Source organism: Alosa alosa, chromosome 2 (genome assembly GCF_017589495.1).
Source record: "Alosa alosa isolate M-15738 ecotype Scorff River chromosome 2, AALO_Geno_1.1, whole genome shotgun sequence".
Taxonomy (NCBI): Eukaryota; Metazoa; Chordata; class Actinopteri; order Clupeiformes; family Clupeidae; genus Alosa; species Alosa alosa.
In genome coordinates this window covers 23731576-23753864 of record NC_063190.1, presented here as the reverse complement: position 1 = coordinate 23753864, position 22289 = coordinate 23731576, and the positions used below count along the sequence as shown (strand labels likewise).

General features: G+C 42.9%; 1 protein-coding gene across 20 annotated transcripts in view; it reads right to left on the bottom strand.

Moving 5' to 3' along the window:
• Positions 1–22289, bottom strand: part of nbeaa (neurobeachin a) — a 123481-nt gene that overhangs the window by 56293 nt on the left and 44899 nt on the right. For all 20 annotated transcript variants that reach the window (XM_048228299.1, XM_048228335.1, XM_048228327.1 and 17 more), the window contains 7 exons: positions 21092–21323; positions 19355–19455; positions 18384–18479; positions 17764–17885; positions 14208–14334; positions 9658–9777; positions 1253–1399 (listed from right to left, as the gene is read on the bottom strand). In XM_048228299.1, coding sequence (XP_048084256.1) covers positions 1253–1399; positions 9658–9777; positions 14208–14334; positions 17764–17885; positions 18384–18479; positions 19355–19455; positions 21092–21323 — 945 coding nt within the window. The remainder of the gene's footprint in view (positions 1–1252; positions 1400–9657; positions 9778–14207; positions 14335–17763; positions 17886–18383; positions 18480–19354; positions 19456–21091; positions 21324–22289) is intronic.

Here is a 22289-nt window from a genome sequence, read left to right as displayed (position 1 = left end):
GCGAGTTGCACAGAGTGCTGTAAACGCTCCCTGACGTGACAGCCTGTGAAGCGCACAGAGCTACATTTTTCTAACAGGCTGAAGGCAAATCAGCACCATCAGGAATAATGACGACAAGCTATTCAACCTTCCGAGTGTCTCTGGTGAGGCTTCTGAGAACCTATATGCCTATATCTGATGTGTACTGAAAACAATCACACACGCACACACACCAAATAGTTGCGAATTTTCCCCCTAATAAGTGTTCTAGGTTTGTCATTAATGATGGGTCCAATTGTTAGGCCAATACAAGTGTGAAAAGTTGATGCGTTGTCTAGTTCTGTTGTAGAGCTGGGCTGTAGAGGCCCATTCTGCCTTGTTATCCGAGGTTGGGAATGGCCTCCTGAGCATTGGCAGATTCCTTCACTCTCTCACAACCTTCAGGAACCCACCAAACAAAGCAATCAATGCCATTATCAACTGAAGCAAAAGCTTGTGATATAAGTGGCTATATGCATGACTAATATCAACAACAACATTGAGAGGCCCACCAACTAAAACATAAATAGGACAATGGTTTTGCGCTACATATGTGCCCCCTCTTGAGCATCCTGGAAGTTGTACACAGAAGCAGGGAGCAAGTGACAATCAGCAGCAGTCTGCACCGCAAGACACCGAGCCCCCATGTAACCTCCCTGCCTTCAGCCAACGGAAACAGCCTGTCTGCACACAGCACGGGGGGTGGTGGGGTCTTAGAGAGAATGCTAATGGCCACAGGAAGACATGTCATCAGTCGCCACGGGGAACCCGCTCACTTCCTGCTCCAGGGCACGGCTGGTCTGGGCAGGTCTGGGCAGGCTGCCAGCACGCTGGCCGATATTGACCCTGTTTTATGCCTCTGCATGACAGAGAGACCATCCGCATCCTAGCAATGACACAGGAAGGCCGCTTTGTCCCACACATGACAGGAGGCGCGTCCAGCAGGGGACGCAAACGGCAGAGGCAGGGGGAAATGACCACGGCAGTTTAACAGGAAGCAAACAGCCCTCGCCAGACACCCCCCACCACCATTCTAATCAATCTCGGTCCTGCGAACGCGCGTGGAGCGAAACAGGTGGCGAATGGCTCACGCCTGTGAAACTTGACAGACACCTCTCGGACCACAGGCTCTGTCAGGGTGGTGGTGGGGTTTGTGGGTGTGTGGGTTGAGGGTTGGGGTCTGGAGCGTTGGTGGTGGGATGGGATTGGAGTTGTTGGCACGCCCATACAGTACCTTATAGCCAGGCCCCAGCTGGTGGATGGCGAAGATCTGCGCCGGGTTGAGCGCCTCGCTGAACACGTACACGGCCCCCAGTTGGCCGCAGAAAACCCGGTTAGCGTCGGCCGTCTCCGATGATCCCAGAAAGCATTTGTCATAGCTCTGCAGCACACGCACACAGAGGGAAGGAAATAAGAGGAAAAACACTATTTATTCACTGTGCTATAATAAGCCTGTTCAAAACACCGTTCAGTGAATGAAACATTAATGAATCATTGAATTTCAATAGTGTGCACAGCATATGACCGTTTTGTGGCAGAGTACAGACTGCCTTTGCTTTGAGTCTCCAGTTGGTCACCGTCACAATCTGTATTTACATCACAGTCTGTCCATGTTCAGATTCAAGTTTTTTAGTGGTCATTTCAAGGTTTGAGATTTGCATATGAAGAAGGAAACAACTGTGATTCTAGTTCACAGTAGCTTTGTGGCACCGAACTCTCCTTATTTAACAAAGCCAAGGTAAAAAACAGATTTCCATTCTGCCATCTTCATTGCTACATAACTGTCTAACTACTCCAACTACATGGCAAACACTTTAAATTAACACAACTAATAATACAATACAGTTAAGAACAAAATGATTCATACCCCTGGCAAATATTGATTTAATGTTGATTTTCTCTTGACCAATAAGTTTGTTCTGACTGAAAATGATACTGCCACTTGCCAAAAGGTTGCAAGACAAAGTGGTAGAAACATGGAATCAGAAAAAGAAACATTTTCATCTTTATTTACATTTTTATGAAAAATGGCGTGTCCAAAATTTTTCATACCCTTTTTAAACGATCAATGGAAACATCTTTATTTGCCATCACAGCTCTCAAAATGTTTTTTAGAATACCTATCAAGCCTCTCCATGTCTCAACAATGATTATAGACCGCACCTTTTTAGCAACAATCCAGGTTTTGAGGCAGGAACGATTATTTGCCATCACTCTGGCCTTGTGCTCACTTTTTTATGGATTGATGTCTGGACTCTGGCTGGGCCACTCTAAAATGTTGTATATGTAATTGAGGATGATGGCAAAAATGAAAAGGCATTTCTACTAATCGATATGGCTGTATGTGCAAAAGACAAAAAGGACAATATAAAAAAACTGATACTTTCCATAAACTTAACAAACATTGTTTACTTAAATAAATGGTGTGTCTTACAAATGTGTTATTTCATGTGTAAGTATGGAATAGACGATGTTTGTTGTTTGTAAACACACACCTTGTGAGGTGTTCACAGCAGTAGAGAATACTTTGAGTAAAAAAAAAAAAGTGTTGTGGCACACTCAGAACTAATATGCTTTAAATTCTGTTCGACCAACGCAGCATTACGCCTTCATCAGGGTCATTTTCAAACACAAGTCATGATGAAGGCGTAATGCCGAAACATTGGTCGAATAAATTTTGCAGCATATTACTTGACTCTAATTATGGCATAGAACAAACAAAACAACAAACAAATGTTTAATGCAGGAAACGTCTTTATTTCAGACTATTCAGAGGATTTCATGATTGAAGACATAAAGGAAGAAACTAGCAGGTTTTCTGGCAGGTCTGATATTGCCAACGTCTATCCCTGAAAATATACAAAAAACATACCCAAAATAAGGTCACTACATTCACATTGTTCTAGTTGATGCATCTATGGAAATGTAGCCTATTGAATAGCATATTTGCTTGAATGATCATTATGTCATCATGCCATTTTTGAACTAAAACAATTGATGTACTGTACTCACTCATGCTTGTTTTCATGGTAGCTTTTTGCTCCAGTCAAGTAATAACCTACACCAGCATACCAGTTGAGTAGCCCATCAAAGTGGTTCAGATAACCACTCCACTGGCAATTACCAGTGCAGAAGTTACTTCCCGTACAACAAGTCAAGGTCCATCTGTCAGATTAAACACAGCAAAGAAGAATTTAACACAGATACAAATCCCACAATCTATCCTCTGCATTTACACCAATTACTTAAATCTACACAAGTAGTTTTGAATTACTTGCTACTTCATTTCACTTTATAGTTAAAGTAACTTACAATATCTAGGCATAGATAATCAGAAATATCAATCATTGTTGGTCAGTGTCTAATCTGTTTCACAGAGGTAAAAAGGATTCATTCAGAGATCTTTTGGTCCAAAATGTGTTAAATTTTAAGTTTATATTTGCTTTTAAAGTACCTTCTGTCCTCATGGTGATTGTCATGAACACTGGACATCCCTGTAACCACGTAGTTAGTTGGGCACTCAAACATTAAAGGGCCATCCCAGTTATTCACATATCCAGACTCAAAGCAATGTGCTCTCTGTGTAAAAGTGTCTCTGCAGTTAAAATCCCATCTCCGGTCCTCATGCTTATTGTGATGCTCACTAAAAAGAGATCAGATAAAGAACTGGTCAGACCAGAACAGACATACACTTCAATGCACACAACCATTTAGGATTCATTTCATTTGTTTCATTCATTTATTCATTTCATCAACTACATTACACAATCTTTTATCTCACCTCAAACTTTTTTATAAATATCTATTTTCCATTTGAATTCTACCACTTTTAAACGAACATCCGATTGTGCCATCCTCAGCTGTTACGTGGGAGGCTGTTCCAAATGTGAGGTATATAGACTGTAGACACTGAAACCTTCACCAGCAGAATACAAAACACATTCTACGCAATATTTTGAGCATACTTTGTTTAGGCAAAGATAAACATAATTTGTGTACAGGTCGTGATAGTGGAAACAAAATGTAGTACCTCATGATGCCACATGTCATAATCATTCACATAGCGCAAATCTGTGTTTGAAATAATGAATTGATAAATATTTATAAACTGAATACTGCAATTTATTTGAGGTATAAAACACTGGATTATTCTTACCTCTAGCCTCAACCAGGAGAGATGCCAGGAACAGGAAGAAAAGATGAACCGTCTTCATGGCTGCACAGGGATCGTTGCTGTGAATCAGCAGCTCCTTCACAAGCCTTTTATAAGCCTGCCTTTATACATTGCACTATCATGTGAAGCTTTGCAGGTGTTTATCTGAGTCAGTATTTACTTTGGATGAGTATGCCTGTAATCTAGATAGATAGATAGATAGATATATAGATACTTTATTGATCCCCAGGGGAAATTCAAGGTCTCAGTAGCATACAGACATCACACACACATTCACTAACAGCAGAAAAAAATAATTAAAAGTATTTAATATAAAAAACACAACAAAGCAATAAGGACAGTAGAATATAAAGAATATACTAAATATACTAAAATACAAATTATACTAAATAACACTTAATCTAAATCAATTCTAAAAACAGTATCCACATAGTGGGTGATTAATCAAGAGGCGCTTGCAATGACTGAGGCAGGGACTGAGCCTGTGATTCTCTGTGCATTGTAAGGTAAGGTGCTCTGTGTGAATGAGTGTCATAGTGATGATGGTGCAAATGAGTAAGTCCAACAGTGCAAGAATAAAGTCTAGAGACCAGCATAAAATAAATATGGACATATAAGAGAGTAGACAAGGTAATATAAAAAAACTATAGAAAAAACTAATATATATATATATATATATATATATATATATATATATATATATATATATATATATATATAACTATATTAAGAAAAGGTATAAGTGTGGCCACAATTCGGCTGTGGCATGGAGGGAGGGGTTATGCATATGTGCTAATATCTATAATCTAGGTTTTATCACAGCCACCTTCAAACCCTGTTCTCTATAGTTGTGTGAGTCAACTTTTTATGGTCATCAAGCCAAACAAATTATGGTCCAGTTTTATGGTCTGATCTTCATCTTGAAATTATGGATCTAATGTGCCCACATTGGTCTGATGATAAACCTTTGAAAATAAACACATACATAAATGTATTTTGAAATTAAAATCATTAAAATTATGAAGTGACCAAGTTTCATACATATCCAACTACCCTGGGTTCTGTCATCCATTACCATATTTTAGTTTTAGAATCTAATAAATATATTTGAGATGATTATCTTAGCATTTAACATTTTACTATAGGGACTATTATATGGTGGTAGTGTAGTGGTTAAGGAGCTGGGCTAGCATGCAGTAGCCAGCAGAGTTGTGGGTTTGATTCCCGGCTGTCACCGTTGTGCCCTTGAGCGAGACAGTTTACCATAAGTTGACAAACTCTGTACATTTTGAAGGAAACTGCCGAAATGTAGCACGACGGAGACTTGAATGAACACAAAAAGTGTGTTTTTGAAGCTATGTATTACTTTTGTAATGCATTAAGAGGGGAAAACTGCCGTTATGGATGTGACGTGTCAACCAGTCCTCCACGGAACATATACTTAAGTAATGAATTTTGATATGAAACAATTGAATTGTAACACAAACACACAAACACACACACACACACACACACACACAGAGAGACACACACTCTCTTATACACAAAAGCAAACTCACACATGGACACACTCAATTACATGCACATGAGTTGCAAGAGTAGGAGATGGAGACAAATTGACAAGTGTAATTTATTTATTGTGGACAGAATGTGCAGGACTGAGCAGCGGTCATATTTTCTACCACTATGTGGTACATCTAGTTTATTGCTGCTGTTACTCATGTTACTCTGTGGGTATTAGCTACAGAGGATCTGACACTTCAAATGCTGGTACATCATGTTGTAAACCTTTGTAAAAAGTAGAGCATCATATTTCAAATTAAACTGTGTTAAACAGACGCTAACTGCAGGCTGAACACATGAGCAACAGATGGAGGTTGCTATGTTAAGTCAGCCATCCTCACCAGCTAACACAATAATCCAGTTACAACAAGAGCATGACAATTACGGGAAGATTCGTTATTAGGTTACTCGAAAATAGACTATGTCAATCACTGGAGGTATTTCAAAATCATGTTTTGTTTTGCTAACGCTTCCTGTGGTGTTGTATCAGCCTAATAATCTCAGTAAATGTCAGTTGTAAACACTAAGGTGAAATGTGTTGAAACTGGCATGACCACCAGAACAGACGTTTCTCGACTATAAACGCCATGGTACTTGCTGACTTCTAAACAAGAGCCTTACAAATTTAATTTAATTTGTTGGAACCTTGAGTCCATTTATTCCTTTTTTAAATATTGCCATGTGAAAAATGTTGTGTCTGTATGGTTGCACACCATATTTATGGTGTAAAAAGAGTAAAAGATCAGTTACAAACAATAAAATATAGACCTAAATGAACATTTTAACAGCAGTTCTATTTGTGTGTGCACAACTTTTTTCTCCATGGTAAGGATGACCTTTGCATGGAATTGCCCTAAGGTAAGATGTCTGTAGTAAAATGTTATTTTCTATGTCAAGACCAACATCTTACAATCTGTCAAACTAGCTATGAGGACAGTGTTTGTACTGTAGCCTACTTACCTACTTACTAATAAAACAAATAATATATTTTATTTAGTTATTTTATTAAATACCATAAAACTCCAAATAATAGCCCGGGCTTTTATTTTCCCAAATCGCCAAACTGCACTGGCTAGTATTAGAGACAGGCGTCTATATGAGACAGGCCTTTAATTCCCTTTACACAAAACTTTTCCTCTGCAAAGATGGAAAATATTATTGAATTCATTATTTCAAACACACTGAATGTCTACCTATATGACTAGGCTATCTGATGACAATTACGGATCATCATTCATTTAGTTTTGAGATGTTGTTCATTGAGTGAGATACAGTAAGATCCAAATAGCAGGGATAGCCAGAACAGATGAAACACGTTTTAATTACGTAATTTACAAAGAGATCGCATCACACTGAAAGCTCATATTTTGTCACTAGCAAATAGCCTATATCGGTCCTTTGTCAAATACAGTTGCATTATCAGCCCTGACCAAAACCGCTCAGGAATTATTTATGCAAAAGTGGAACGCGTGCTTAATGTTTAACTCTCCCTCCTTTTCGGCACGAATGAAACAGCATGAGAGAGCATGAACCATATTGTTTCTCCCGTTTTGTATTTGCCAAATTTGACAACAGTCTACATTTCAATCATAGCCTACTTCCAGGCGCTCGGGAACATATTTTTGACCAGGGGTGCTGAATAACAAAATAATCATGGATGTCCGACGATTTCTCCCCCAGCATATGATTCGAATTTAGACAGCTAAATACATGGGCGGATTATGAACTTTCGGGCCCCCCACTTATTGTCGTATATGTGGGAGGGGGGGTTTGGGGGTCCTCCCCCAGAAATTTTTTAATTTGTTTGATGTGATTTCCTGTATTCTGGTGCATTTTGGGGATGGCCAATACTAAATTCAATCAGATTCATATAGCCTACATCCTAAATTGTGGATATTGAGGTAGGCCCGTGCGGTAATCCATCCCTGGCTAAATACGCCATTTCAGCGCCGTGTATGAGTAGGTCTAAGAGTGAGAAGTTTTATAATGCCCTGGGCAGCCACATTCCACTGCAACTATGCACATCACTTGCCACTCCGACTCATCAATAAAAACTGTGCGCGCACACACCAGTCCCATAGAAGCGCACTTGACTTTACATCATTAACCTATTTCAGTATATAGCCAGAGAATGTCCGTAGACGGGCTCTGATATAGCCTAGTCTAAGGTAAATTACTTTTCTGACTTCTTTCTCTGTATCGCCATGGCATTTAGAATAAAGAATAACGTTCGCGAACCGTTCTGGTTTTGTTGCCAGCATGAAAACACACTTACCATCGGCCTATCCGCAAATTTTAAACACAAGGGATGAATTATGTAATTAAACGATGACAAAGTCGGACATATAGGCATAGTTCATATTGAAAAAAAAAGCTATACAATTTGAAACTCTAGCTTTTCACCGCAGTCTTTTAATGCCATAATCATAACGTGCGCAGTCTGCGCCATACTTAAGCCCAAATCACACCCAAGATTCGTGACGAGATGAGCAGCAACTTGCAACATTCTAAAACCTTGCAACTGTGACTAGACAAGGTGAATGCTTTGCGACGGCTTGCAACGACGTGCAACATCTAATTCCCACTGCTGTAACCTCCTTTCTGTAATGGTTTCGTGTCATTGCGAATCTTTAAACAGACGATCTAACGGGTTTTAGAAGATTAAATACAACCTAAAAACTACAAACTAAAAAACAGACCAGGCCTCTACTGGAGACCGGCCTTTAACCCAAACCTGTAGCCACGCCAGGCGTTTAAAAGAGACAGGCGTCTCTTAGGGACTCGGCGATTATTTGAAGTTTTACGGTAGTGTATTTACTTAATATTTCATTATTATTATTTTTTATATATAAACGAACATGATAGAGACATCAAGTACATCTCTGGAATTCAAAAGTATTACATATCCACAGCTGAGATGAATAAGTCCTGGGAATTGTAGTTGTGTGAAATCGAGAGAGCTCAATGCATGAAAAAAAGATAAGAAAGAACACACCATTCCAAACAAGATTATAAATGCTACAGTGTGGTCAAGGACAGAGCCCTGTGATTGAGACTGATGCAGGAAAGCCCAAACCTATTAACCCCTTCATGCTACTAGCTGACCAACATACACCTGTTCTGTCATTCAAAGGCCAAACCGCTTGGAAATAATATGCCTTTCTAGCTTCTAGCCACAGCATTTTTGTTGCAAACAAAATCAACCTAAGCGTGCTCAGATGACAGACGAGGCACTGTTGCTCATCTGTCCATCATCGTACAAAGCCCAATTTCATTGGTCCAAACAGTTCTGGTTCGGGCATAGTTGCTCCGATTTTCCTAATTTCACAAGTCTTAACACAAGACTCACAACAACACAGAAAATTAGCAATGGAGTATTTTTTTTCCACCAAACCATTCTATGAGATGGGAAATATGTCACCTTTTTCAGCCCTTATGAGTTTGCAGGTATGATAGAGCTCATATAAAGCCCTAAGCAACGAGTCCCAAGCAATGACTACATTTCAGCATGAATATCCTATACGTTTTATTCAGTCATTCGAACATGATGCATGTTGGCTATATTCTGGTAGTCACACACAGGTTTTAGTAAAGCAAGTATTAGTGGAATCGTGCAAGCAGATTCCTTCAGATGTGCTGATTATTCAAAATATTGACACGCTGTTTGATGTTGCGCTGCTGGCTCTTAAAGGGAATGACAGATCCTCATTGGTTTAATGGATGTTACGCCCAAAACACACCTATGACTGATTAAGAAACAGAAGAACAATCCTTTTGAACAATGCGCCCGGCGTCTGATCACAAAATGACTTATGACGAATGTGGACTGGACACTTTGCATCTCTGACCAGGCTTTTCAGATTGCTAAAATAGGGCCCTGAAAAATGTGCGCTCATACTCACATCGTTAGTGTTGACATGCCAGGCCATGTCACCGTAGGAAACGAGCTGGCCATTGACGTAGCAGCGGATCTCGCTGTTCCTCCAGCGGTTGTAGATGTGGACGATGCTGATCATGTACCACTGCAGAACAAGAAACACAGAAAAAGGAAACACAACTGATTATTCACACCGGTATACTCTAGTATACATTTTTTTATATATTATTATGTATATACTGTCTGTGTATGATTGTATGGAGCTATACAATCATACACAGCTTATGAAGTAGCCTCACAGAGATAAAAAAAAACCCAGTACATACAATAGACAACAGGAAATTACATACTGTATGCACTGATTTACATTAGCTTTAGAATAAACACAGAGTGTGGAAGTGATGCATAACAGCATAATGGCTGTTAAGCACCAGTCAACATTAACAGTCAGGACCACAAGCCACAGCAGACTCATTCATTCATTCTTACAGGCAGGCAGGGCCAGAGTGACTCAGCGGAGAGCAGTGGGAGGCCCATGGATTCCATTAAGAATAAATGATGAGCCTTGTCATAAGACGTGGTTAATATTGCATGTGCACCATCACGGGCTAGCCTCGTCGCTAAATCTTGGCTCAGGGACACAAAGCAACCTGTCTCGACTCGCCAGGCTAACATAACATGGCAGTGGCCAAATTAAATGCATCCCAGTTCAATCATTCCTTCAGGTTCAGCGGTTGAAGTACTGTATGTGCAGTGGACCACAACTTAGGAAGCTAAAGATGGGTTCAAAACGTTTGTTCTGCTGGTGTTCTATATGGTAATACCATGTCATTAGAGGGGACTGCGTTGTGCAATATAGGCGTAAAAAAAACAAATAAAATGTGATAATTTATGCTAAATGGCTAGAGACTAGGCGGAGGATCTTTCAGCAGTGACCTTGCTTTTGTCTTTGTGCTGCATTAAATCTTGATGATGCAAAATAATGTAAAAAGTCAAGTTATGTTTCCCAAATATAAGATTAGTATGATCTGAAGGATTTTAACCAGTGCTGCATGTTTAACCAGTAGTTTGCTCATAAATGTTTTTGTGCAATACAAAATAGTGGAATGAGACATTCTGAGGCATGAGCATGTTCTCACAGCACGCCCACAGACTGGAGTCTGATGAGTTCAAATGTGCTTTGAGTTTTCAATTATAAATCAGAGTAGAGGGACGAGGCGGAGAGAGCACAATCTACATCAAATATCAGGCAGATAGAGAGACCAGGGGTGTGTGTGTGTGTGTGTATGTACAGTGTATATGTGAGAGTGTGTAGTGTGTGTGTGTGTGTGAGTGAGGGAGAGAGAGAGACTGAGGGAGTGAGAGGAGAGAAGGAGAGAGAGAAGGAGAGAGAAAACGAAGAAAAAAAAGTGAGAGAAAATACTAACGTGGGAGACAACCCTTTCAAATCACTGGTAAATAAATGTGAAAACTGAGGTGGAAAATCTGACAAGGCAACTCATATGTGCATGTGAAACACTGTCAAGATACTCCTTTCTCTTTCTCTCTCACTCTGTGTGTGTGTGTGTGTGTGTGTGTGTGTGTGTGTGTGCAAGCAAGCATGCGCAAGTGTGTATGCACAATCACACTTGTGCACAATGACTAATGAGTAAGCACTAGTGAATGATGCTTTAAGGCTAATCACCTCCACACATCAATGAAAAGTTAGCAGAAGTAAAAAAACAAAACATTTTCTGTCTTTTTTGATTGTTGATGTTATTGTAGCCCCAGCTCTCAAGGGGGTGATGTAATAGATATTTCAAAAACAATACAAAACAATCAAATACAAAACAATATTTACAATATTAAATGATAGATAATTATTTAGAAAAAAAGAACAAATCATTCAGGACGTCTTATCTAGCTAGACCAGAATGCCTCACACATTAGTATGTGTCTCTCTTTCCCCATCATTCTTCCACTACACAAATGTATTTTTGTTATTACTTGTCTCCTTCAACCAGAGCAGAACTCTTAACTGCAGGCGCAGCCTAGACTCTACAGGTCCATATGAGAATGTGGGGCCCTACACGTCACACCAGAACGCTGCGTCATCCGCCGCATTCCCCTCCACTTCTTGGAACAGGGTGTAGAGAGGGGGAGAGAGAGAGAGAGAGAGAGAGAGAGGGATAGAGAGAGAGAGAGCCAGAGGGGGAGAGTGAAAGAGAGGGATAGAGAGAGAGAGGGAAAGCATGAAAGGGAAATACTTTTGATGTTCATAACCCCTTTATTGAACCATCAGATGGACTATGGATGAAGGACACTTAAAAAGGCCAGAATTATGTAGAAATACCCAATAAGCAGCCCGATGAGAGAGAGAAAGAGCAAGAGAGTGAGAGAGAGAGGAAAGAAGGGAGAGATAGAGAGAGAGAGGAAAGAAGAGAGAAAGAGCAGAAGAGAAGGGAAAGACGTAAGAAAAAGTGAAACTGTTTCTGCTGGACACTAATTGCTGAAGCACTGGAGTTCACTCTGAAGCAAGGCACACATTCCAGCTCCAGCCTGGCAGGGGGGGGGGTGTGTGGGTGTGTGTGTGTGTGTGTGTGTGTGTGTGTGTGTGTGTGTGTGTGTGTGTGTGTGTGTGTGTGTGTGTGTGTGTGTGTGTGTGTGGGAGTTGGAGGGGGGCACACGAAAGGATAAGAGAAGGAGGCAATAGCGGGGGGTGCTGCCAGAAGGCCCGAGGCACGGGGGGCACAGTGGACATTAATTGGCACCTCGAAATTCCAGAACGCCTAACTCCTATCCCTCTCCCCTCCCCTCTCTCCACACACACACACACACACACACACACACACACACACACACACACACACACACACACACACACACACACACTCTACAGCAGATTCTCCCCTTGGTCTCTCAAATGTGGCTTATCTATTAAACCTATCCTATCTCCTTTTACTATGTCATTTCCTGTCATTTACAGCAGGGACAAGGGGATGCCTCATGTGAAGCCAGTGTGTGAGTCTGTGTGTTAGTGTGTGTGAGTCAGTGTGCGTGTGTGTGTGCGTGCGTGTGTGTGTGTGTGTGTGTGTGTGTGTGTGTGTGTGTGTGTGTGTGTGTGTGTGTGTGTGTGTGTGTGTGTGTGTGTGTGGCGCAGCAGTGGGCCCAGACACACGCAAGGCATTCAGATGAGGCCTGTCACCATGGCTCTCTGTCTCTCCCTTACTGCTTAATCCTGCCTCACAGCCTTTAGTCCTCTGCGTTCTTTCTGCTTCAAGGGCTAACAAGACAGGTGGATAGGTATGTGATGGATAACGCCCCTGATGGAGGGGAGGGGAGAGAAGGAGGGATAGAGAGGGGGAGGGAAGGGCATGGAGAAAGGGATAGATAAACAGAGAGAGAGAGAGAGAGAGAGAGAGAGAGAGAGGGAGGGAGAGAGAGGGCCTTTTAAAACTCCTCAAATTAAACAGCATTTGAAAAACCTTTGAAAACAACCAATCCACTTACTTGGCTAAAAATAAACCTCCCAAGGTCATTAATGAAAACGTATCCCCTCCTTTATACAGTAATTAAAAGAAATGACAGAGAGCAAAAGAAAAAAAGAAGGAAAGAAGAGAGAGAGAGAGTGAGTGAGAAAGCAAGAACGAAACAAGTGGAGATACAGTAAGAGACAGGCTAGTGTGTGGAGTGGGAGCCAGATGAGCAGGTGGCCATGGGATAGGCGCAGGGGATCTGCTAGAGAGGGCCAGCAGGCGGGAGAGTGGACGGTGGGGAGTGGGGGGAGAACGTGCGTGTCCAGCTGCTGCCCCCCACAGGCCACGCACTGAGGTGCTTGAGCGTGAAGCGTGCATGGCACCACAACCTGCCAGCCTGCCAGGGCAGCGGCCCTCCAGACCCCACGCACAAGACTATCACAGGCACACTCATTAGCAACGCTTCTCTAGCGCACTGCCAGATACCTGGACACTGGACAGGGTACTTTCTACCTTGTTCTAAGTGTCTTGTTACACCAAGGACGCTACTCACATCCTCTCTCACACAAGACATACTCACACATTCTCTCTCTTTTTTCTCTCTTTTTATCTCACACACAAAACATCTGAAGGACTTCCAAGGACAATTCAAGTATTTTGGCTGCTAGCTAACATAACATTCAGGAGATGACAAATATGCAGAAGCCAAGACTTAGACACATTCCAGCCTCACAACAGTCCTTTACCCTATTACAGTCAGATAGCTAGATAGTTAGTTAGTGAGTTAGTTAGTTAGTTAGCTAGTTAGTTAGCTAGTTAGTAAGTGAGACTGAAGCTCATTTTGACAAACAGTGGTAGCCTAAGGGCTGAGCTACACCAGGCACGTAACTGAAGCGTTCCGTTCGCGTTGCGTCTGCTGCAACAATTAGCTTCCATTATAATCAATGGAAGTAGCTACACCAGACGTGACAGTGGGGCGTACGTTCGAAAAAAATAGACCATTCATCTAAAATGGATTTTACGCGTTGCAAACGGAACGCTTCAGTTACGCGCCTGGTGTAGCTCATACCTAAGTCATGGAGAGTGTCCTGCTGGGGGTAGAACTTTATGGTCCACTCACCTTCCGGGGTTGGAAGTCATACTTGACACAGTGCTGGAAGCCTTTGCCCTTGGACTTCAGTGATGTCACAATCAAGCAGTTGCCCACAAAATGTGCCGAGTAGCCGATCCCTTTGCTCGTCCGGAAACTGAGGACAGAAGAAACAGAAGAACTTGAGGATGCGCTTTGCTCTCTGACATGATAGAACACCGGGTTCAACGTTCACAGAAAAGATTCCTCTCAGATTCTAGATGATTTATCAGAGGTCACTGGTTGACACAGCAAAATGGTAGCTCACTCCCACACAACACTCCTCCCAATATCCGCTTTTATCTCAGTTCAAGACCAACACACACAGGCCCACACTACTGAATGACTTAACCGTCAACTGTTTCAATTTAGGATTTTAAAAATGTCAGTCTCTATTAAACTCATATGAATAGCACTTTTCAGACGTGGGCAGCTTGGCGCGGTGTGAGTCACCACTGGCATGGCGTGGAATCCCCTGATTGCTCTGTGCCGCGGCTTTGTTGCTGGCACAGGAACAGACGTGGAGGGTCAGTATCGGCTTTGGCACGGCGGCTGGCAGGAATGGCTGGAGGCGAGTTGATAAGACAGGTTATTGGGGCCAAGCCCCCCACCAAAGCCGTGGCTCCCTTGCTTCATCTCTCTCTCCCTCTCTGTGTCTCTCCCTCTCTGTGTCTCTCCCTCTCTCTCTCTCTCACCATGGTGCCAGCAGGCGGCACGCTGCTAAGCTCACCAGTGGTGGTGGCGCAGGAAAAGCAGGATTAGGAGGCTGTTTTTTTTTTATTTTTTACTTGAGTTGTTTTTGCATGGTCAGTGTTTCTGAGCCGGGTGAAGTTGGAAGGTGTAGACACACACACACACACACACACACACACACAAAGGCCTTCGGCAGTGCTCATCTGCCACGGGCAGGCTAGTGCTGGCTGTGCGGACCTTACATCTCACTCTGGATCCTGTCCGACCGCTAGAGTGGATACGGTGCTGCAGGGCATAACATCTCATGGTTCTGTCTCAGAGAGTGTGGGTCTGGGCTTCAGAAGGACTATAAGAAGCTGGTTTCATTCACCTGTAAACTATTACTGGGAATAGCAATAGATGATATTGTTGTGATAACTTCGGAAGTGACCACACAAACTATGGAATGAGACCACTATGCAGGACTCCTAGGGGCTCTCATGCACAGAGCAAGAGGACTGCATCAACCACAGCTTCGGGTTGCACACTGACATTAAAATCACTGGACACAGCTCGTTTCCGTAACATTTTCTGGCTATTAAAACCCCACTAGAGTAACAACAGAAAAGAAACCCACACTGCTTCTCCGTTCCGCTCCTCTTCAGAAAACCCATGTACAGTCCAGGCGATCGGAGCGAGACGCATGATTACAGGAAAGGTCAGACCTAATGAGGCTTCACAGAGAAGCCTGACCAGGGGGGCTGCGCCACCGCCATCTCAACAGTCTGGTTTTTGAAAAACATCTGCTCGGCCGTTAATGATTTTGATGACATTTAAGTATTTACATGTTTATCTGGCCAGCAATCTGTTTCGACTCCTGCAGGAGCTAAGTGTTTTTGAAGATTAGCGACGCAGCTCCATCGAAAATGAAATTACTCAGCAGGACTCTATACCGCCTATGCCACCCCCCCCACACACACACACATACACACACACATACACACACACACACAAAAGTGTAGTGTCTAGATCTTGGGACAGTTAAGTTGTCAGACCTCCTTACACAGCACTCCTTATACTGCAGCACGCAATAACCACAAAGGTGATGGAAGGGGTAGGAGAGGGAGCTTCCCAAGTGTTTAGGTGAGCATTCATGTGTTGTTTTAGCCCACTGACGTGAAGCAAATACCCAGTGTGTCTGTGCGCCACACAATCATTAGCTCACCTGCAGGCTTTGTACTGTTTACGTTTAATACCATTTGCCCTCATCTGCTAACAAGCACTTCCTATGAAAACTTACTGTAATGCTTTAAAACTAGTGTCCATCTACTGTACAGTCATTCAACTCAAAAATGTCAGAAGGAGGAGTGCACTGCCAGAGATCTGAGATCTGGTGAGAATTTGGAGCTGCACGGACTGCTCCACCCACAAGACCCTGATTTTAGAAGGGTTCTGACACAAGAGATCTCTCCTGGGGAAAGTCATGCACATCAGACATATCGGGCCGCCTCATTTCAGTTCCTACATATAGTCTTTCATTTCACTGTGGAAAGGCTTTCATTTATAAGGAAAGGGAAAAAACAAGTATATAATTGCCATGCAAAGCACAAATCACTAAAGATAGAGGTGCATGGCATATGACTGTTTTGTCAGTTAAGAGTTCTATGAAAAGCTGCGTGCTTCTATAAAGCTTCAGAAGTAACCACTTGAATCTTCTGTCAAAACACTGATGGTAGACATCTACCAACCATGGTAGGTGTCATAAACATTCTGATACATAACAGTGTTATGCATGTTCCATCTGTCATCGCCTTAAGAGCCTTCAGTACGTTCTTAATTTCAGAACCATGACAGCTTTTGCTAACAAACTGTCTAAACTTGGCACAAACTCTTAAGATCAATCATATGATGTCAATCATTTTTAATTTGGAGACTGCATGAGCAGGTGGCAACAAAGTTAGTGGAATATAAGCAGGTAAGTCATACCCTTATTGAATTCTAAAATGTTTTTTCTGTTTTTTTTTTAAATATATTTTGATCTTTTTACATTTATTCAGATAGTACAGTGAAGCGAGTGACAGCAAGCGGGTGGGAGGGAGAGGTGGGGTGGGATCGGGAAGTGACCGTGGGTCAGATTTGATTCCTGGTCCCCACTTGAACAGAAATGTGGTACGGGGGATTGCATCCACTAGCACCACAGCTCCTTCAGTCTTTGGTGATGACTAACTGCAAGGAGAGACTGCAGCAGAACGACGCGTCCAGAGTACAAACTAAACGACACGATTAGGACAAAATGAAAACCTGTACCTGACAGAGAAAACCTAAAGGGAAAAAAGACCCATTAATCAAATGCTTGTCTGACGTAGAATTCTGACTCCATGCAGTGAGTAGCTCCATTTAGGCTTGAGTGACCTCCCAAATGACCTAGCGGTTAACACCGTTTCTGAGACTGGACTGATGCAAGCTGGCGTTTGATGGAGGAGCAGTGAAAGGCAGTATACTGCAGGTGTAATTTGAGCTGAGAACTGAAGCAGGTGTAGTGACCTCTGAACAATGTTTGAGCTCTTTAAATGGAGAACTGATGAGATATCAGTTTTATCAGAAACAGTTTTTAAAGCTCAATAGAGCAGTAGACGGTATGGGTTAGGCTCCTGGTACAGTTTCCAAATAAACCGTCAGCGTAGACTATGGATTAGTTAAGCGGTTAATGAATTAAACGGCCTCGCTAACTGAGCACCAGTAATCTGCTCAGCTTTGTCGTCACGGTGGAGCCAAATCGGCATTAAACCAGGCCAGATCCTGGCTTGAAACGACACCCTTTCTCTGTTGTCTGAACTTTGTCAAAGCCGGGAGATGGGATTGGATCCTCACTTACCAGTAGAGGTACGGCTTGTCCTTGTCTACGTTGATGTTATTAAGTGGATCCATGCGGAACCAGGTGTTGAGAGTGAAGCCATTCTGATAAGGCCACTTAGCAATAGGGGGCAAGGCGATAGCCTGGGAGGAGAAGAAGAGGTTGATTTCAATCACTTTGTTTTCATAACTCATTTAGGAACAATAAAGCACGGGTCAAAAATGATGTGATAAGGATACGATTCAATTCAACCTTTGATCTCCCCATGTGAGCCTTCATTATTTTGTAGTACAAAAGAACACACCAACAGTTTGTCATGACAATATGAATAATTCAGAGACAAATTCATGCTCTGTTCACCATTTGGGCCACTGAATACACAGAATAATTACAGCAAGCAAGTTGCTCTGTAAATTAAATTAAAAAACAAAACAAAACAAAACAAAACAAAACAAAACAAAACAAAACAAAAATACATCTTGGCATCATCCTCATTCCCCAGTAAACTCTGGTGTATGTAGATGCGAGGGCCTGAGTAGGTTGTGGGAAAGGGAAGGGGACTGAGCTGCCCAGCCCAGTCCAGCCCAGCCCAGTTCAGGGCAGAGGAGAGAGGAGAGAGGAGTCGGGCCGGTGGGGCTTACCGCTGCGCTGCGTCCAGGGAAGTTGAAGAAGGTATCTGGGCCATGTCTCTGGGGCATCTGATTCAACACTGACAGCAGCTTGATGGCGTGCCTGGGCTGCAGTGGGGAAGATGGGGAGGGAGGGAGGGAGGGAGGGAGAGAGAGGGAGGGAGGGAGGGAGGGAGAGAGAGAGAGAGAGAGAGAGAGAGAGAGAGAGAGAGAGAGAGAGAGAGAGAGAGAGAGAGAGGGGAAGAAGGCGAGTTATATATGATGAGTGAAAAGGAAAACCATGGAGAGAATTTCGGTAACACTGTACTTGAACCCTCCTTCTCATAACAAACACAAGCTGCCAGGATCAAACACTCTACACTGTCATTATTTCACAGTAGTCAGCATCCCTTGAAATAAAAGAACTCAATAAGTCATGGCATCTAAGGATTTTAATGCTATGACAGCATTATTGCAATGACAGCTGTTATATCACAAAACACCATCATCATTGAGCACATGCAATCATGTATGACAAGGCGGTTGTCACACATGTAAAGATATAGTGCTTAAAGTTTATGTCAATCTTATGATAGAACAAAGAAATATACTAGTTAACATTTACAAATAAGGGCGAGTGTATTTAATGAAACTAAAGGGCTCTGCAGCTGTGCCAAGGAGGAGAACTACTAGATGACATTATCCCAACTGCTGCAACCACTGTGGATCAATGGCCTGTCCATATGCTGTGGCCACCCCCACCACCGGGGGGATTGATCACAAGGCAACCCCCAAACAGATCTGCCCCTGGGGAGGGCTCTTGCAGACAGGAGATCGTTGCCTGGGTGGGTCAGGCTTGGAGGTGAGCATTGACTGAAGCCATCAGCAGCTGTGCTTAACCCATATACAAACACACGCAAGGATACACACACACACACACACACACACACACACACACGCAGCAGCACACACACACAAAACATACACTATATGTGCTTACTCACCCACATTCCATTGTCTCCTCTAAGCATACTGAAGAGATACTTCAGCTCCTTTACAGTGATGCTGTAGCTGGCCAGCACACCCAGCATGTCCACTAATAAGTCTGAGAGAGAGGGATTGGAAGAGGGAGAAAGAAAGGTAGAAAGAAAGAAGAGGAGAAGAAAGGCAAAAAAAAAAAAAACACAATGACTCAGCAGAAAGTCAGCCCAAGGTCTGCCGATTCATGAGGAGACAAGCAAGCCCAGCAAGGGCAAAAACAAGCAAGAGAGAGAGAGAAAAGGGAGAGAGAGAGAGAGAGAGAGAGAGAGAGAGAGAGATCTGACACAGAGTGATCCCCAGACAATCACTCCTCCCTGCCGCTCCCTCTCTCTTTCTCCCCCTCTTTCCCTCCATCTCTGCGGCCCGGCGTAAGCAGACTCATCTGTCTCAGGAGAGGCTTCTCTCTGGCCAAATATGAACACTCATCAGTTACACACAACAACAGTTCAGAATTGATCTCTCTTCACAGAAAAACATGGAGGATAATGAGGGCGACACACAAACATGGTTGGCACTGAGGGAACGCAGAGATAGATAGAAACCAGGTAGCTACAAGGCAGTCAACTGCCACCTCTGTGCAAACAGTCAGATGAAACATTAACATTATGAAAGAGAAAAGACAGACGCCCAAGCTGATCTGAATGGCAGGCACTGGTTTAAAAGGACAAAGGCCTTTTCTTTGTGATCCTACTACTAGCTAGTAAGATTCAATTATAAAGAGGCTTTTAGGAGGGCACTATCAGAAATACCATACTCTAGCCCTTTAAAACACATAAATCATCCTTTAAAACAGATGAAAGCCAAAGACATATGAGGACTAATAGGCAGATTAACGCTGTAACAAGGACTCCTAAGTAGATCTGACAAAAGGACACAGAGGCGAGCCTTTTAGGAAATATGCTCGCCAGGACAATTTTGCACATTAGCAACGCATTAAATGAATTGTACAGTTCAGTGCACCTAATTACGGAGACATATTGACCATTAACACAGCATGCTGAACTCAAAGAAATTGAAAGCCAGTCTGCCTGACCTTGTGAGACCATAGCAAGTTCAGTTAGCAAGCTAAATGTTTGAAATAAATTGAGTTGTATATAAAAACTAAAGATAAGATCTTGATGTTTTGTGTCTTTATTTCCCCAGTATGTACTATGGAGTTTGTTTCTATAAAGTTAAAAGGTGCAGTCAGCGATCGTATGGAAGTTAATCCCTACAACAGCAATCATCTTCTCATGACCCACTAGCTGCCCATTCCGTCAGTGCACTGTAAATAAACCTAGTCTCTTCAGGCAGGCCAGGCTCCGAAAACTAGAAGCAAATAAAGTGTGGGCAGCCTGTCCCCCAAACAAAAACAAAACTCTGTGTGGAGCAAACATTCTGTTTAAAGCAGACATTGAATTATATAGAAATACGCTAGAGGAACATAAATTATTATTTCTTATAATGGGTAGATAGTTTGGCTTCTTACTACAGATTGAAAATGGTGAATTATAAATTGCACTAGAGACATCAGTCATCAAATCTTATAGGCAATGGTGTGTATGCAGCTGTGTCTCATTCTGTGTATGCCTACCTGTCTGTCTCTCTTTCTCTCTCTCTCTCACGCACACGCACACAGACAGACACACACACACAAAGACACAGACACAGACACACAGACACACACACACACACACACACACAGGGCCTTCCAGCCTCACCTGCGATCATGTCGTCGACAGAGCTCATCTTGTTGAGCACCTGCTGGATGAGGCCCACCTCGGTGCTGGTCTGCAGGTTGCGCACGCTCTTGCGCAGGATGGCGGTGAACATGCTCCAGATCTCGGCCTGGCACGTCACCTCGCAGTGCTCCAGCAGCTCCACCATGCAGCCGATGCTCTCCGCGTCCTGGATGATGAAGTTCATCTCCAGGTCAAACTCGCCACCCACCAGCTGCAGCGGAGAGAGAGAGAGAGAGAGAGAGAGAGAGAGAGAGAGAGAGAGAGAGAGGAAGGAGAGAGAAAAGAGAGGGAAATGAAGGGATTGAAGGAGGGATGGGAGGGAGATGAGGATGGAGGGAGAGATAGAAAGGGAGTAATACAGATGAAAGAGAGAGGGGAGATATGAGAGAGAGGGAGGAATTATGCATGGAGGGGAAAAGAAGGAAATAAAAAATGGGAAAAAGGAAAGAGTTTAGTGACTGGTTCATTGTAAGAATTTCGTTGCCATATTAACTGATTTCAAGATTAGCTAGCTGATCTCTATTCAACATATTCTTCATCAGTCATGTGGAAAACAGTTGGCTCTATCACTGTTGAAGAAATAAAGATAAAAAACACATTGAAACACCACACAGATCTGAACAGCCATCAATGTCTAGATCCTTGCATCTCAGCGGGCATAAAATTGGCCACCTCTGATGCAAACGAGGCCCCAGGCTACAGGCTGTTTTAAAGAGGATTTCACTCGACAGCAAATCATATAGCTGAGACGAATAACACAAGCCAACCATGACAGCCTCATACGCAAACACACCTTGGTGCTTGACACCTCCCTAGCACGCCTGTCAATCTCACACGCAAGATTTCCCCCGCATCACTTTGCACCTACAATGAGCACACACACACACACACACATGGCACACACACACACACACACACACACACACACACACACATGCATGACACGCAGGGCGCACATGCATGCACAGCACACACATACATGCACACACAAACACACATAATACATGATAAGCGCCACAAAAATGCATTGCCTGACCTCTGCATTCAATCAAGTGATCTGCCTATCCAAGCCCAATTCAAACTGACACAACAAGTACCATCAATCACAGACAGTCAGCTAGTCCACACTAATCAAACAAAACCCAACTATCATTGGTCGGAAATTGATGGAGTTCGT